Source organism: Sciurus carolinensis, chromosome 13 (assembly GCF_902686445.1).
Source record: "Sciurus carolinensis chromosome 13, mSciCar1.2, whole genome shotgun sequence".
NCBI classification, from domain to species: Eukaryota; Metazoa; Chordata; class Mammalia; order Rodentia; family Sciuridae; genus Sciurus; species Sciurus carolinensis.
The window spans coordinates 62,655,834-62,673,082 of NC_062225.1; the positions used below are offsets into that span (position 1 = coordinate 62,655,834).

Here is a 17,249-nt window from a genome sequence, read left to right on the forward strand (position 1 = left end):
GAGTAGTATCTCCCACCCACTGTTTTTGTATTCTAAAGTAATTTAATAGCAAAAAAGAGAAAAGGATTAAATGTCTTTAAAAGTAGCTACAACTGTCTCAATCCATTTGTGCTGCTATTACAGAATACCTGTCAGTGGGTCATTTGTAAACAATAGAAATTTATTTCTCATAGTCCTGGAGGCTAAGAAATCCAAGATCAAGGTGTCAGTATGTTCTGTGTCTGGTGTGTCGGATAGATGGCACTGTCTAGGTGTCTAGGTAAAAGGGCAAAAAGGTTGAACAGTGCTTTTAATCTCATTCATAAGCAAGAAACCCTGGTGGCCTAACCACCTCCTCAGTGTCCCATTTCTTAATACCTGCACACCGAAGATTATTTTAACATGAATTTTGGAGGGAAATATGTTCAAGCCCTAGTTGATTCATACACAGGAAATACTATGATAAAATTAAGCCATATATTTATGCCATACATACATGCATACATATTTATCAGAAGATATTCCTGAGATTTAGATAGATAGATATTGTTGATAAGTAAAAGGACAGGTTTCAGAATAGTGTATATGTTGCCGCCCACAGCAACAATCCCGCGAGAATTTATCGGAGGCGGACTGGGAATGAACTACTTCTATATCTGGGCTGCTTTTTTGCTTGTTTGCTTGTTTGCTAGTTTATAGAGGAAGCGAGGCTTGCTTGCTTTTAGAGGTGCTATGCTTTCAGAGAGGCTGCCGCTTTCAGAGAGGCTGCCGCTTTCAGAGGTGCTACTTCTTAGAGGTCTGCTGCTGCTTCTTAGAGGAGCTTCTTAGTGGTGTGTCCAGAGGTGCGTCCTACGTCCTATCAGAGGTGCTTCCTATAGGTGTGTTCTTAGTCCTGCATCCTGCGACTTGCGTCCTCCCTCCAGGTGAAGAGAATGTCTTATATACACTAAGGCAGCCAATCAGCTTAGGATTAAGTAGCATGATTGGAGCATGTGCCACAGTACCAATCAAGAAAGAATGAGGAACATCTGTTGACCACTAGCGCAGAAGAGACATCAACCAATCAGGCAAAGGTCATGAGAGATCACGCCATGTTAACACTAATTATGTGCCACCTCTTGGCCCAACACCAGCCACCATCTTAGAGCTCTCTACATGTATATAGTGCAATTCCATCTTTGCTGTTGTGTGCAGTGTATACATATAGATGATCTTTGACTTTTGATGGTTTGATTTAAAAATTTTTGACTTTACAATGATCAGAAAACACCATACATATTCAGTGGAAACTGCTGAATTTTGACCTTTTTCCAAACTAGTGATATACAGTATTGTGTATATTCTTGCTTTGATGAGCAGCGGTAGTGAGCCACAGCTTCGTTAGCCATTCAATCACAAGAGTAAATCACCTGCTCTCCACAGTGTACTGTGTCACTGAATTATGGTGTTCATAGCTAGTTATATTGAATGTATTTTTTTTTAACTTAGGTTGTTTTCAACTTAGAATGGGTTTACCAGAATGTAACTCCGTTGTAAGTTATGTCTCTGCATAAAATCATCTGGTAGAAGCCCTGCACATAATCCCAGTTCCTTGGGAGGCTGAGGCAGGAAGATCACAAGTTCTGTGCCAACCTGGGCAACTTAGTGCAACCCTGTCTTAAAATAAAAGTACAAGGAGCTAATCTCAGTAGTAAAGTGCTTGCTTGGCCTGCATGAGGCCCTGGATTCAATTCCTAGCTCTGCCCCCCACACACACACAAAAAAAATCATCTGGTAGATCAAACTATTGATATTGTTTAATATTGAGTAATATTTTGGATAACAAAGAGGCCTTTGCTTACCAAACTTCTCTATAATTGGAACTTTTATAGTGAACATCTTATTAATTTTATAACTACAAATTAATACTTTAGGGAGAATATTGATTCAAAATTAGCCATAATATATGTTACACTCAACAAAGAAAACTAAACCTCTTGGCATTCTTTTAACATTTAGGAGATGATGTTCAATCAGCAAGACATTATAATGAAAATACGATCAGTCTCAGTGACCATTCATTCCATAAAAATGGAACTGCTCTTCTGTGCAGACACTATTCTAAATACTGGAGATACAGCAATGAGCAAATCAGACTCAGAGAAAATAAGAGCTCTGCCTTCTTGGAGCACATCTTATTAGTACTTTACATATATTAAGTCTGTTGCTCAGTGGAATTTGTAAGACTTTGACACTTACTGAAAAACATGTATCGATTAATTTATTAATATTAATGTTCTTCTCTTACAGTCACTGGACCTCTCTCAGAACTGCAAATTGCATATGTTAGCAGAGAAACACTACAGGTAAATCAGATACTGATTAGACTACTCTATTAAATTAAATGTTTATTGGGCATCATCTGTTAAAGTAAGAATGAAATATTCTAGTTTGGCAAAACATTTTGAAATTGTGTGATAAACTTATATTTCAAATAAATACTGTAAAGCCTAAATGTGATGGTATAACCTAAAATTCAAGCACTGTGAATTTGTTGTATATTTTTATTTCCTCCCAGTACTAAAGAAAGGCTTGAAAATTAAACACTGCCTTGGGAATCAAAATTCATTCTGATACTAATTGAATATACACCTTAAGAAAGCTATTTCAAATTACTTACAAAGTTTACTGAAAACTATCTTAGAAAAATTAGTGGTTCCAACTAAGCTTTATTTACCTTTCTCGTCTTCTTGATTCTATTGTTTTCTAAGATATTTCATCAAAATAAGTTAAATATTACTACTAGGCTTTCTGTAAGGAGTAAATAAATGCAGACACCACTACTTAAATCACTTAAAATCCCAAATTATGCTCTTTGATAAATCTTCATATTTCTGTTTCTCAAAATTCCAGGGATTATATTATCTTCACAGTAAAGGAAAAATGCACAGAGATATTAAGGTACACATTTTATTTTTAACCTAATAACCTGTTCTCCATTTTTAAATAGTCTGATCAAATCGTTGAGCAAAATTGCTTTTTCTTTTCATTGTTCTCTGAAATATGCCATTACTATAATAAAAATGAGTGATACTATTGAGTTTAATTTTCTATAGTTTTGTTGATACAATTTGCATACCATAAAAATTCCCCCTTAAAAGCGGGTGTAATTCAGTGGACTGATATTTTAATAGCTCTTGTTAGCTTATTTATAGTTATTTATTTGTAAAATTCAGATTAGGTTCATAACTTTAATCAAATTATAGTTTTTAGTAAGTTTCATAGTAAGCTTCAGTAATCCTAAGGAAGTGTAATTAGTGATATATCAAAATGGATAGATTAAATCTCAGCATTTTTTTTGTGGTCTTCCTTCTGCTGGCAGAGGAGATCTGCTGCTCAGGACATGCTGGGGTTAGCTCAGTGGTAAATTAGGTGCAGTGGCAGGACTCCTGAGGGTATTTCTAAAGATACTGCCATATTTTCTAGGTATTTTCTTTTCTCATTTGTTTTTCTTATCCTTCTTCCGTGTTCATCATACCTCCTACTTCTCTCTTTACCTTTGGTTTTCTAAAGTTTTCTATAGCATAGATTTCTTAACTTTTTAGGGTGGTGGGATAAATCATGTTGCTCCTTAGTCTCTGATGAAAGTCATAAACTCTGTCCTCAGAAAATGTCCTTATATTCGTGCCCTCAGATTTTCCTTGGAATTTCAGTGGATTTACAGATCAACCGCTAAGATTCCCTGCTTTAGATATTTCTCAAAAGCTACTTAAAATAACCCAGCAAAGAACTTGAGTTCAAATATAGAAGGAGATTACATGAAGATGAATAAATTAAGAAAGGTGCCATGTCATTGGCATGACACTTAGATGATCTGGAAGGATTAATGGATGTTGGCATGCATTCCTAGAGAAAAGAAGGATCTGAACAAAGATGCACGGGTTAGAAAGTATGTGGCCATTTTAGAGAACATAAAGTCAGTATTGTATTATTGAAGAGAGTATATGGAATTAATAGGAGATGAGGCCAACTGGATAGTTTGAAACTCCATCATGCAGGGACTTTTGCCAGACTTCAGAGTTTGGATAAATTCTGACTGGTACCATTGTCTCTACTCTTGTCTAAGCCAGCATTATATTATATCTCTCCTGGACTTCTCTGGTAGCCTTCTAACTGGTCTCATTGCTCCCATTATTGAGTGTTTTTATAATCTTTTCCACCTAGTGACCAAAGTGATCTTTTAAAATCAGTGATCTTTTTAAATCAATTTTTTTTCTCTTGCTTATAAACCACCATTGGTTTCCATCATGCTCTGTAAAATCCAGGTTCTTTTACCATAGCCTATAAGGTTATGTATGACCTGGTCCCTCCATTTTTCTGAACCCATTTCATACTCCATTTCTCTTGGTTTTACTCACCCTGTTCCAGCCACACTGAATTTACTATTTTTGGAATATATTGAGCTCATTTTGGCCCTGTCTTTGTATTTGTTGTTCTCTCTTCCTGGAATGTTCTTGTATCAGATTTGGGTATGGTAAGTGTACTTTACTTCCTCAAGATCTCTGCTCAAATGAAATTGCGTTAGAGAGGCCTTCCTTTCCCTGTGTTGTCTTCAGTGCTTATCTCTGCCTGACTTTGAATCATTTAATTTTTTCAATTCATAGATAGGTAGGTAGGTAGGTAGATTGAGTCATTCATTGACTTGTAGATTTTCTTTTCCTCTTATTTTGATGTAAATTCCATGAGAACTGGAACGTATTCATCACTATAGGCCCAGAACTTAATAGTACCCACTAGTAACCTCTCAAGGAGAGAAGGCTGGATGGACAAAGGGAAGGATTAAAGGACATGATATACATGTAGCATGAAATAAACAGTAACTTAGGAAAATTCATCTAAAACAGAGATCATCCTAAAGACTAACTGTTCTAGTTTCCTTTCTTTTATTTTTCTCCCTTTTCCCATTATTAGACCTATGTTAATATTAGTGGGTGCAGCTCAACTTTACTGGTGACATTTAGGAATCTGGAAATCTCCCTTTTTCCTTTTCTTTTTTCTTTTCCCCTACCCCAGGTCTTGCTTCTTCTTATTAGACCACTGGGAGCAAGGGGCTTCCAAAATTTTCCCTCAAGCCTATCTTAATGCTTGATGACACCCTACTTTGGCTTGCCTATTGAAAAAGTTGCATAAAAGAAGGGATGGAAAAGCCTATGATACTGGGACACAGTATTTCTTTTTCCTCCAACAGCTTTGAGCTTAACAAAGATGAAGTAGTCATTATTACCTTCTTTGAGCTTAGGTCAAGAAGTAAAAGTGACTAAAATGCTACCCGGTCTTGCAGACTGGTGCCTTTTAATTCTTTGGGCCTGTGGTTAGTTGCTTATATACTAGGACAGACAACCTCACGTCCAAGCTGCAAGGTCGTCATACACCAGCACTGCTGTAGTGATAATAGTAAGTCTCTATAAAGGGAGATTTGTTTAGACAGAAAGTCATAATCAAATATTTATTTTAATTAATTAATTTATGTAGTGGGGGTTGAACCCAGGGACACTTTACCACTGAGCTATATCCTTAGCCTTTTTTATTATTATTATCATTATTATTTTTATTTTATTTTGAGGCAGGGCCTCACTAAGTTTCTCAGTCTGACCTCAAACTTGGTATCCTTCTGCATCAGCTTCCCAAGTCACAGGATTACAGGCATGTGCCACCATGCCCAGCAGTGATCAAGTTTAAAGCATAATACAAGCAATTGAAAAAGCTATTGTAAAATAATGTTTCATTGTAATGAATAGTGTGTCATCAGTGAGGAAGTGACTTTTAGATGAAAGCTTGGTATATATATCAGTTCTGTGTTAACAGTCATATGATTTTGCTAGCAGCTTATTTTTAAACTTAGAACATTTTATAGATAATCAAATTGCCTAAAAAGTGGATAGTGATTTCCCTATGAATTGAATATAACTTTAAATTTTAAATATCTCTAGACTGATTATTAAATTAAAACTGATTATGTATTAAACTTTTTGTTAAATATGTGTTTTAATCTTTTATGTGTCCTCTCTGATAAAATGTCTGTTTCCTTCTTTAACTAAAATGTTCTCACTTTTAAGGGAGCTAACATTCTATTAACGGATAATGGTCATGTGAAACTGGGTAAGTAAATTGGAATTTTGATGAACAAATCTATTCTAAAAAATTGTTAAGTTTACGTATTTGGCGTTTTGTTTTGTTTTGTTTTGTTTTGTTTTGTTTTGTTTTGTTTTGTTTTGTTTTGTTTTGTAGGACTAGATTTCCCCTCTCCTGGGACAGCATCTTGGTATTTTTAGATGATAATCTTATTGCAGGGCATGCCTTCTCTCTGTATCTGATTTGTCATCTCTTAAACAGCGATAAAGTCTGTCCTTCACATAAGACAGATTTGTCACAAAGATATTGTGAAATAATATTCTTTGGGAATTCTTTCAGCTCTAACCCAGGCATGTGATTTCTAGTATGAAATACATGCAAAATTATCTTGTAACCAAAAAATAAGACAAACAAAAATAAGTTCAAAAGTCTATATTCTTAAGTTTTTACAATTAAATATAGTATTACTTATATAAGAATGTCATTCAGATGCTGAATGTTACTTTGTTTCATATAGCAACTTATATTTCATTTTGTAACTTTTGGTTCAAATTGTGATTAAAAGAGTTCAAAAACTTAAATAATGACTTAATTTGAAAGTTTAAGACAGGAAAAATGTTTGGTATAGTTGTTTATGAACAGCAGTCATATCTGTTAGATATTAAATGAAATATCTAGTAATATGAAGCAACTTATTTTGAACTATATAGGACATAAAACTCAAAATATATATTTATTTTGTAAAATTATGAACAGGGCTGGGATGTAACTCAGTGGTAGAGAGCTTGCCTAGCAATCCCCAGACTCCTCCACTCACAACTATTGTGCTAATCGGATTAAAAATATATATCTAATAATTAACGTTAAAGTTTTCCTGATGATCTATAAATATGGGAAAAGAAGAAAAGCTAAGTCCTGTTCTTTTCAGTTATCTAATTGTTGATGACTTGGTGAGCATTTTCTGCAAGCAGTTATATTCTGTGACAATGTTACATGCTTCACTTAAAGACATGACTACCAAAAGATTTAGAAATCATCATTAAATACACTAGAAAATATCAGAACTTAATATACGCATTTTAAAGAATTGTATCTATTTGACTATGATATACACTGTCTACTTTGTGACATTTTAATACTCTCCATCAAATTAAAAATTTTAATGTGGTATTTGAGAATATTCATTTTTGTGAAATTAGTTTAAAGAAAAACTTCTCATGTTACCTTCAGCAGTTTTCTTTCTCTCATTTATCTTTCCTAAATATCTCTTCTTTTTTTAATAGCTGATTTTGGAGTATCTGCACAGATAACAGCTACAATTGCCAAACGGAAGTCTTTCATTGGTACACCATATTGGTAATTTTATTTTAATTGAATTTTTAATTTTTTTGTTGTTGTTGCCCTGTCATTTTCAGACACAGCATTTCTCAAAGAATAGAATTTCTAGGACCAAGATTATGAAGAAGGTCTTCACCTGTAAATTAATTTAGGCATGTATATTTGTAGATAGATTACATAACCAAAAAATGACTACCATGTGATTTTTCATCAAGCAGAAAAGCTTTAAAGATTGATATGGTTTTCAGGAATCTTTCAGCTGACTCTTGTTCCTATATACATCACATGTATTTTCAAAGACGTCTTTTTATCTCTTTTACTCCACCTCCATATTCTAATTACTCTTTCAACATTACATTATTATAGTATCCCTTTGATGAAAGCTTTTTGGCAAGTCCTGGTTGACTACAAGATCAGATGCAGGGGCTGGAGATGTAACTCCGTAGTGGAGCACTTGCCCTGCATGCATAAGGCCCTGGGTTCAGTCTCCAGCACTGCCCTCCCACTGCAAAAAAAAAAAAAAAAAAAAAAAAAATCAAATGTAGTCTTCTCTGGAGTCTTCCATGTTCAGGCCTCTGTTCACTTTATTAATCTTTTCCCCAGTAGTCTCCTCCACAGACCTTCCTTTCTAGCCATGTTTGTTTGCTTAGTGGTCTTTAACTAATATACAAAAGCTGTTCTGTTCAGTAGTTCAGGGCCACTTACCAGGTGCCAGGTATGATGCTAAGCACTGCGATCACCAGGGTGGACAGTACGGCTGTCTTGTTCACATCATTACTTGCCCTGGAATTCTTGCCACTCCCTTATCCGCAGTGGTACCAATCAAATAGTGCTAAAAAGGCTTATAACAAAAACTCTTCTAGTCCTGTCTCCACCATCTAGCATTATCTGTTACTTTGTTATGATAGGTGAAGATGTTTAGCTCTCTTCACCATCATCTAGTATTCTTATAGTGCATGTTCTTGGTGAAATCAGCTGATAAACTCTTTAAATTTTTTTAGTTGTCAAGGGATATTTATTTATTTATTTATAAATAAGTGCTGAGAATTGAACCCAGTGCCTCACACATTAAAGGCAAGCACTCCATCACTGAGCTAAAACCCCAACCATTTGATAAACTCTTATTTAATAATTTCATTTTCAGTTTACAAAGTCTTTTTTAAAAATACCTTGTAAAGACTTTGCCATGCCTTCTTACATTTTATAGTTTTATATGATACCTCTAATTTTCTGTGTCATAAAGCCTGTCAAACTATGTGTCAGTCCTGATTTTGGGGTTTTTTTTCCTTCTTAAACTCCCTTGAATAATCCTTCCTGGAGTCCTATTTTCTCTTCTTCCATTCTGGTTGTTTATTCTGTAGCTCTTTTGCATAGCTTTGCCTTGGAGTTTTTTAACTTGGGAATTTCTTTCTTGTGAATTCTAAGTCTTCCTCTTTTATGATTTCACTCCTTTGTTTCATTTTGCGTGTGTGTGTGTGTGTGTCTGTGTGTGTGTGATGCACATGTTTTAGTATCTTTGATACTCTACATGTCCAGCTTTGCTTCCCTGAATGTAACCTCTACCCCTAGAATCATGCCAGTGTACCTTGGATGTTTCTATTGTTGTTGTTTTTATTTTTATTCATTTGCACTTGGCATTTGAGCTTTTTAACTCAGATTAATGTCTTTCTGGGAAATACTCTGGTATTGTTTGTTTGATAATTTCTTTTCTATATTTGTTTTCTGCCATCTCTTTCTAGAACTCATCAGTTGTATCTTGGGCCATTTGAATGTATTTATTAATTTTCTCATTTTCTCAAAATCTTTTTTGTTCTACTAACAGTTCCTCAACTGTTTAGACTCATACTTTCATGTTGTAGACTTCCCTTAAATGTTTGGTGATCTTTATATTTGGTTCACTTTGAAGAACAAGGCACTAGAAGCTGACTCAAGAATAGGGCATACTGTAGTGCACCTTAGGCTGAGGGTCTCTCCAACCCAGGAGCAACAAAGGAAAAAGCTGACTCTGCACTGTGTACATGGGAGGTGAAGTGTAAGCCTGGTTGTTATAGTGTTCCAGAGTGGACAGGTGAACCTGGGGACTGTAATTCTGTACTTCTACTTAATTGTGTCCTTTCCCCTGCTCTATCCCCACCCTCTTTTGTTCCTGGTATCCCTGCATCTGAAACCTCTTTATTTGTCTTGACCTTTGTCTGGTGGGAAGGGGGAAGGAGTAATTGCTGAGGCTCAGTGTGTGAGAGTAGGAATCTGGGGAACTAACTTGACAATGTCAGATTTCTATTTTCAACCAACCTCACCTGTACATTTGTTACCATTTAACCATAGCTTGTCAACATTTTAGAGATTCTTGGATAGTTACTAGATTGCTAGTTGTTCTTTTCCCCTACTTGCTAGGTTTTTTCCCTTCTTCCTAGTTGCTTTATCATTTTCAACTCTATTTTCATTCTGCATGTGTCATAGTCCTAGGTAAAGTATGTCTGAATTTAATCTCTCTTCTCAATTTGATCTTAAACATCTGGAGAGAATCTCTGAGTAAGTCTCTAGAGTCAAACCTGATTCTGTGCACATACTCAATAAATGTTTGTTGATGAAAACTGATTTCCACCTCCAGCTCCAGAGATTAAAACTGTCATTCCTCTTCCAATAGTGTGGGAAATGTCTTGGGAACATATGAAATTATGAGTTGGGTAAAATTAATTAATGGAACAGTGCCCCTCTTCATTTCTTCTTCTACTATCATGTCTTTCCCACCTAAATCTAAGTCTCTTCTAGAGTGATTAAGCTGACAATTACATAGTCAAGAAAGTCTGTTACAGTGTACATCTACAAATTCACACATACATACCCTCAACATTTTATCTCACTGGAAGCACTGAAGAGTGTGTTCGGCAGTCTTTTGGTGTAGAGCCTTCTTGATCACTTGCTCAGGGTGCATCTTAATACCATCAGCCACACCCATATGCATCACCTGCATTTTCTGGTCAGGCTTACTGAGGTATAAATTAGGTCCAAATTTACTCTTATTAGATGTACATTTCTATGAATGTTAAATAGTCAAGACAAAAAAGATTTTCATGGTCCCAGAGCATTTCCTTGTATCCTTTTTAGTAAATTCTTTCCCTCATTCCTCATGTCTGATGATTTCTGTCTCTACAGTTTTACTCTCTCCTTGAATGTCATACCTAAGAAATTGTTCAGTGTAGCCTTCAATATTTTGCAATTGTTGTTCTTACCTCACTTTCTAATGCTTTTTGGTTTAACTTTAGAAATTGGTCTTTAGCAAGTTTTTCTGGGCATTTGCTTTAATTTTTATTACAATTTGTTCTCTTTAACTTCATAATAAATCAGTTTTCATAATATTTAGTTAAACTGCGTGTTTATGCTATTAAATATACTTGAAATAAATAGGTGCATAGATAAGCCCAACTGACTATGGTAGGCCACAATGTCACTGGCAGAAATGTGGAAGCCAGAATGTCCCAGCTTTTCAGGAGGAATGGACAACATCAACTAAGTGGCAGGCTAGGGGGAGGAGCCTGGTGTGTTTGGAGCTAACTACCTGCAGGCATTTCACACTATGCTAGGGCATTTCCACCCACTAGCTGGAGTGTAGCCGTCAATGTCATAATACCAACATACTTCAAATTTTACTTTTCATACCACAGTTTGAATTTTCCTTAACAGTTATTTTAAGATTTAAAAGATTTTTAAGACCAAGTGTTTGGAAAGTGAGAGGGTTTTTTAATTTTTTTATTTTTAACTTAACCACCCTTAAAATCACACATGGAAGACAAATGTATATTTGTAAGGCCACCTGTTTAAATTGCTCTTTTGAACTGGAAGAGTTGAGATGTTTGTCTTGGTAGTTTCCAAAATGATTGCTTAGAATTTGAAATTTTTGTTTCCGTATTTGAAAAAAATCGTGTAAAATTAGTCGAGGTATAATTAGAATAAGACTGTATAACTGGGTGAGGTGGCACATGCCTGTCATCCCAGCAGCTCAGGAGGCTGAGGCAGGAGGATCACAAGTTCAAGGCCAGCCTCAGCAACTTAGCGAGGTCCTAAGCAACTTAGCGAGACCCTGTCTCAAAATAAAATATAATATGGGCTGGGGGTGTGGCTTAGTGGTTATGTGCCCCGGGGTGCAACCAAATGATGATGATGATGATGATGATGATGATGATGATGATAATGATGATGCAAACACAGAGGTAAAAAGAACAAAAAAGTACTGAATTTGAGTAACTTTCCTCTGAATACATTTTTTAAAGTAGATACTCATTTTTATGACTTTTCCATCATTATAATAAAACTGAAAAATTTTATAATAACTATAAACTAAACACTATATTAAAATTATTAGTGCCCCAAGGAATAGTTTCCCTGAAGTAAAAACACTGACCAGATTGCAGTTTATTGATAAAAAGAGTAGAACCTCTCCCCCGCAAAAAATTTTTAGTTTATTTATCACAAATGTTATTTCTTTATAGAACTTTGCCTATATGGGGAAGAGAGAAATTGGGATGTGGGCAAATTTTGGGTGTGTTGCTCCTTTGTAATTGTTCATTTTTATAAGCTTTTGTAGTAAGAAGTGATATAGCAAAGTAGTAGAGGACACCAGTGGGTGTTTGGGACGGTGGGTCAAATGAGCTGTCAAGACCTTGGGGAAAGTGGACTTTTTAAGTTAAAATACTGTATGTTTATTTTTAGAAATAAGGCTTAAATAGACCTTAATTTAGGTAGTGATACCTTCATGTCCTTCTAGTGGGAGTATAAAGGAAAACACACTAAACAGAAGGTTTTTCTTTCCTGGAATATCTCCTTCAGGATGGCTCCAGAAGTTGCAGCTGTGGAGAGGAAAGGGGGATATAATCAGCTCTGTGACCTCTGGGCCGTAGGAATCACTGCCATAGAACTCGCTGAGCTTCAGCCTCCTATGTTCGACCTGCACCCAATGAGGTCAGCATGTCAGAGTTGAAGACTCCTATGTTTAAATTGAGTCATTTTTTCCCTCTTATTTGATATATCATGAACAAATAAGTCTCTTAGTATTACTTTCACTTTTTTGGGAATAAATAGTAATATGGTTGTAATGTGTAATATTTTCTTGATTTTTTTTTTTGTTGTTGTTGTTTCAGAGCATTATTTCTAATGACAAAAAGCAATTTTCAGCCTCCTAAATTAAAGGATAAAATGAAGTGGTAAGGATTTTTGTTATTAACTTTTATAGTAAGATGAGCAAAAAATATTTGAAATGTGAAAGTCTTAATTTCTAATCGAAATTTCTTAGGTCAAATAGTTTCCATCATTTTGTGAAAATGGCACTTACAAAAAATCCGAAAAAAAGACCTACTGCTGAAAAGTTACTACAGGTATTATTTTTGCCCTTAAATATATACATTTCTACCTGTGCACGCGTGTGGACACACACACATGTTAAGTCAAATTTCTAATAAGTGTTCTCTGTTCTGTGCTTTTTTTTTTTTTTTTTTTTTTTTTTTTTTTGTAGCACCCTTTTGTCACACAGCCTTTGACACGATCTTTAGCAATAGAGCTGCTGGATAAAGTGAATAATCCAGATCATTCCACTTACCACGATTTTGATGATGATGACCCTGAGGTAGGAATTGTTTTTACCAAGCAGTGTATATAATATGTGTGCAGGTGGGGATATATCAATTTTTGAATTTCTGGAACTAGTTTAAATTTTAAAAAATTTAAAAAATAAATAAATAAAAGCCTCTTGGAGAAACAAATAACTCTGACTTTGTCCTGGGAGATTTTTTTCTTATTAACTACTTACACATGACTATTGTCTGAAAATGGCAAAGGCAGAATCATTTAATCCACTTGTTGAAATTGCTGTAGTTATTTCAAAGTAGTCATTTAAGATGGAGTTGCCTAATAAAACACCTAAACAAGGTTAGAATATACTGTGAATTTCCATTCATTTTTCTTCTCAAAAGAATTCTCCTACTATGCTTAATCAATTATTAGATTCATAAGGGTATGGTTGGCTTTGTTGGTGACTAAAACCCTAGTGATCCACTATGGAAATAAAACATGAACCCATGTTTGTTAAAGAATAAGATAAAGGCTAGGGTTGTAGCTCAGTGGTAGAACACTTGCCTAGCCTGTGTGATGTACTGGGTTCAATCCTTTGGCACCACATAAAAGTAAGTATGTAAGTAAGTAAATAAATAAATAAATAAAGGTATTGTGTCTATCTACAACTAACAATATTTTAAAAAAAGAATAGGATAACACTAATATGATGGAAACTGATATTAATGGAAACTTGACTTTTGTTAGCATGTTTAACATACCCAGCATAGTTAATAGTTCGGGTACCTAAGGTAGAAAATCAGTGTTTGTGACATGACAGAATTCTCTTCTTGGGTCCATGCCAGAAGTGGATGACTTGATCTCAACTGACTTTATAGAAGGCACTTACAATGGTGCAGATTTCAAAGGTAGTACTGAAGGAATGAAACCCTTTAGTGTTTAGGAAGATGATCAGATTGTCTTCAGTCAGAACCTTTCTAATCAATTCATCATATTTCCAGCACACATCTTTATTCAATTCTGATAGACTATCTGTCCTTCTGTTAAAGGTCTGCAAAGGAGTTTCAAAGCATAAAAACTTAAGAAGTATGAAATATAATTGACCTTATAATTACAATAGGAAGAAATTTTTGGTTTTATAAACTCTTCTCCTTTAATTCAGTAATCAGGCAGTCCTTGATTTGCACAGGAGTTAGAGGACTGTAAAAAAAAAAAATGACTAGGTAAACTGAAGCCCTGCAGAGCAATTTCAGTAATCAATGGGAAAAATTGTGATTGTTCCATGACCTTTAAAATTCTTTGCTAGCCAGGCATGGTGGTGCATGCCTATAATCCCAGCAGTTTGTGAGGTTGAGGGAGTAGGATCACTAGTTTAAGGCTATCCTCAGAAATTTCATAATAAATGTAATTAATATTTAAATTAATTTATATTAATACCATTTAAGATGGGAAAGTAAAACTTCTCACAGTCATCCATGTTCATTCAGAATAATCTATGCGACTAACCTACATGATACCTGTTTGTTTTTTACTAATATGTATAATGATCAGAAGTCCAGGACTTATTCAGCTTTATGGCTAAATAACTACTGAACATCCTGTCATTCAGTTTTGAGTCCCAGTGTTCTCGTCCATACAGTAAAGAATAAAACTTATTTCACAAGTTTATTTTGAGGATATGAGGTTAAGTTCATGAAAGTACTTTGTAAACAACAGCACCGTACACATGTAGAGTTTAAATGACCTAATTCTTGAAATAACGTTTATTGCTGTTTCACTGTCACCTCTGTTTTAATATCTGGGTCTTTTCCACAAAGATAGGTCTAGAAGAATACCTCTTTCAAAGGTTATAGCCTCAAAGGTAGTGTTTCACACATAGGAAACAACTGGGTGTTGGAATAACATGAAATAGATGCTGCATCCTGTGCTAAGTGAAACCTCAGAATGTATAGTGGAACTGCAAAAGTTTATCAAATAGGGCCTCGTTTACTTCTGAAGGTTTGAGAAATCTCCATGAATTAATAGTCAGTAGACAAATTCATCTCCACTCTGCCCACCCCCAGAATATTTCTTTCTGAAGGTGGCTGTATACTTAGAATGATTTTGAGAAAGTAAAAAGAAAGGAAATAAAGGGCTGTTTCTCCAAGGAAAAATTCGTGGGCCTCATGGTCTCTCACAGTTACTCCCTCTATCACCCTAGACTGAAAGCCCCTGCGGTGATACATTAAGGGGCATGATTGTGTCCCAGTGGCACTTCAGGAACAAACTGCAGGGGGCACTGACCAAGGGCCAAAGTGTACTAATGCTTGACCTAGAAGAGACTCGAGTGTGATTTCACCCTTACATCAGGATTTCTCAACCTGAGCATTATTGATATTTGGGGCCGGATAGTCCTTTGTTGTGGGGTGACTGCCTTGTGCATCGTAGGATGTTTAACACCATCCCGGACCTCTTCCCACTAGATGTCAGTAACACTCCTTGATCCCCAGTTGTGACAACTAAAATTGTTCTCGGACATTGCCAAATGTCTCCTCACATACAAAAGTCCTCCTGGCAAACTGTTGGCTTATATAAACTAATGTTCATCATACTGTCTGTATCTTTCCTTTATTTAATACTAACTTTACCTTCTTGTCTAGTTCTCATTGCAGAAGGCCTATTATTTGTATTTGTTTTATTTGGTGATACAACAAACTTCTGAATTTTGATAACTTGAACAAACATGAAATGGTTTATAAGGACAGTCTTAGAATTTTCAAGAAGTAGTAAAACTCATTTCAGTCTTAAGGCAGGTAGAACATTGTTTTGTTAAAAAAAAAACTTTGGAAACTATGCATCATTGTAAATGGTTTGTTTCCTTAAACATCATTTATTAGTGTAATAATAAATTCATCAGAGCAGGTTTTCATGACTAATATGCATTATACTTATTGAGAATAATGATAATTTTCATGTTTAGAAATTAAAGCTTTATTTTTTTGAAAATATATCTATATCTGGCTTTTGTCAAATGATAATAAAGTTCAGATGAGCAATTTCAGAATCTATTCTGCTTACTGTAAATGCAATATCATTTTAAAGAAGTTAAGTGAAATCTTAAAAAGCAGATTCTTTAGCATTTTAGTAGCTTGTGCCTAACATACTACTGCCTGCTTTAATTTTCGGGTAGGTATCTTTCATTATCCTGACCTCATTTAAAAGAATCTGGTCATAAACCTTTCTTCCAAACACGAAATAAATCATTTTCATCATGGGTTTTCTTTTTTTTTTTAAACCTGAATCAGTACCTGTGAAAGAAAAATTCTGTCTAGTCTTTTTAGTTCACCTCTGTTCTAAAGTGGAATATGACCTCTGGAAACCTGGATAGTTATAATCATTTAACTTCTTGAAATAGGTGTCCATTTCGTTCCTGACATGCTACTGGTTTCATTTTCAAAGGGTTTTCTTTTTTTTTCCCCCCTAGTTTAAATGTAGCAGTACTTTTTTTAATTTTTCAATTCAAATTGGTAAACAGTAGAATGCATTTTGACACATTGTCAAAGGGTTTTCTTAAACCATATTTTTTAGTTAATTCTTTTTCTGGTATTGGAACCCTTGATAATCTCATATTGAGAACATCCAGACTATAAGGTTTCTAGAATTCCTTTGTTTATCTTTTAATTAGTTAGGTTCTATAAATAATTACAGGGTATGAAACTTCTTTATGAATTAAAGGGAAAAAATTGAATATTTGTTAATTTTCAGCTTGTGGAAATTATAATAATGGTATACCTAAAATCCAGAGAGACTTAGATGAAAGGGTTTTGTTTTTGTTTTTGTTTTTTTGTTTGGTTTTTGATGAAAAAATAAAATACATAATATGCTGTAAGTAACATAATTTTAAGTTATATAGTTTTCAGCAATCTTACATAAATAGGTTAGAGTTCAAATTGTGGCAAAAAATGAAACTATTATTCACTCTTATCTGTTATTTTTTTAAAAATTTGCAACTTGGGCTAGGGTTGTGGCTCAGTGGTCAAGTGCCCCTGAGTTCAATCCCCAGTAACCCCCACACACACATACACACACACAAAAAAAAGAAGACATCTAAGCTCAACCATCATAGATACAAATGTAATCCTTAGTGTTATCTTTCCTTTCACTCCAGAATTTTTTTTTTTCTTTCTTTCTTTTTTTGAAATGGATTATCACTGTTTTGCCCAGGCTGTCTTCAGACTCCTGTGCTCAAATGATCCTGCCTCAGCCTCCCAAGTTGC

At 34.8% G+C, this 17,249-nt stretch overlaps 1 protein-coding gene across 5 annotated transcripts in view; it reads left to right on the plus strand.

Annotated features, from left to right (window-relative positions):
• The window catches only part of Map4k3 (mitogen-activated protein kinase kinase kinase kinase 3), a 189,389-nt gene that overhangs the window by 112,407 nt on the left and 59,733 nt on the right, over positions 1-17,249 (plus strand). For all 5 annotated transcript variants that reach the window (XR_007104767.1, XM_047523474.1, XM_047523475.1 and 2 more), the window contains 8 exons: positions 2,269-2,324; positions 2,872-2,919; positions 6,075-6,117; positions 7,374-7,446; positions 12,256-12,387; positions 12,567-12,629; positions 12,719-12,800; positions 12,938-13,048. Coding sequence is in view for 4 of the 5 variants with exons in the window: in XM_047523474.1 (XP_047379430.1) it covers positions 2,269-2,324; positions 2,872-2,919; positions 6,075-6,117; positions 7,374-7,446; positions 12,256-12,387; positions 12,567-12,629; positions 12,719-12,800; positions 12,938-13,048 (608 nt within the window). In the remaining variant the exon portion in view is untranslated. The remainder of the gene's footprint in view (positions 1-2,268; positions 2,325-2,871; positions 2,920-6,074; positions 6,118-7,373; positions 7,447-12,255; positions 12,388-12,566; positions 12,630-12,718; positions 12,801-12,937; positions 13,049-17,249) is intronic.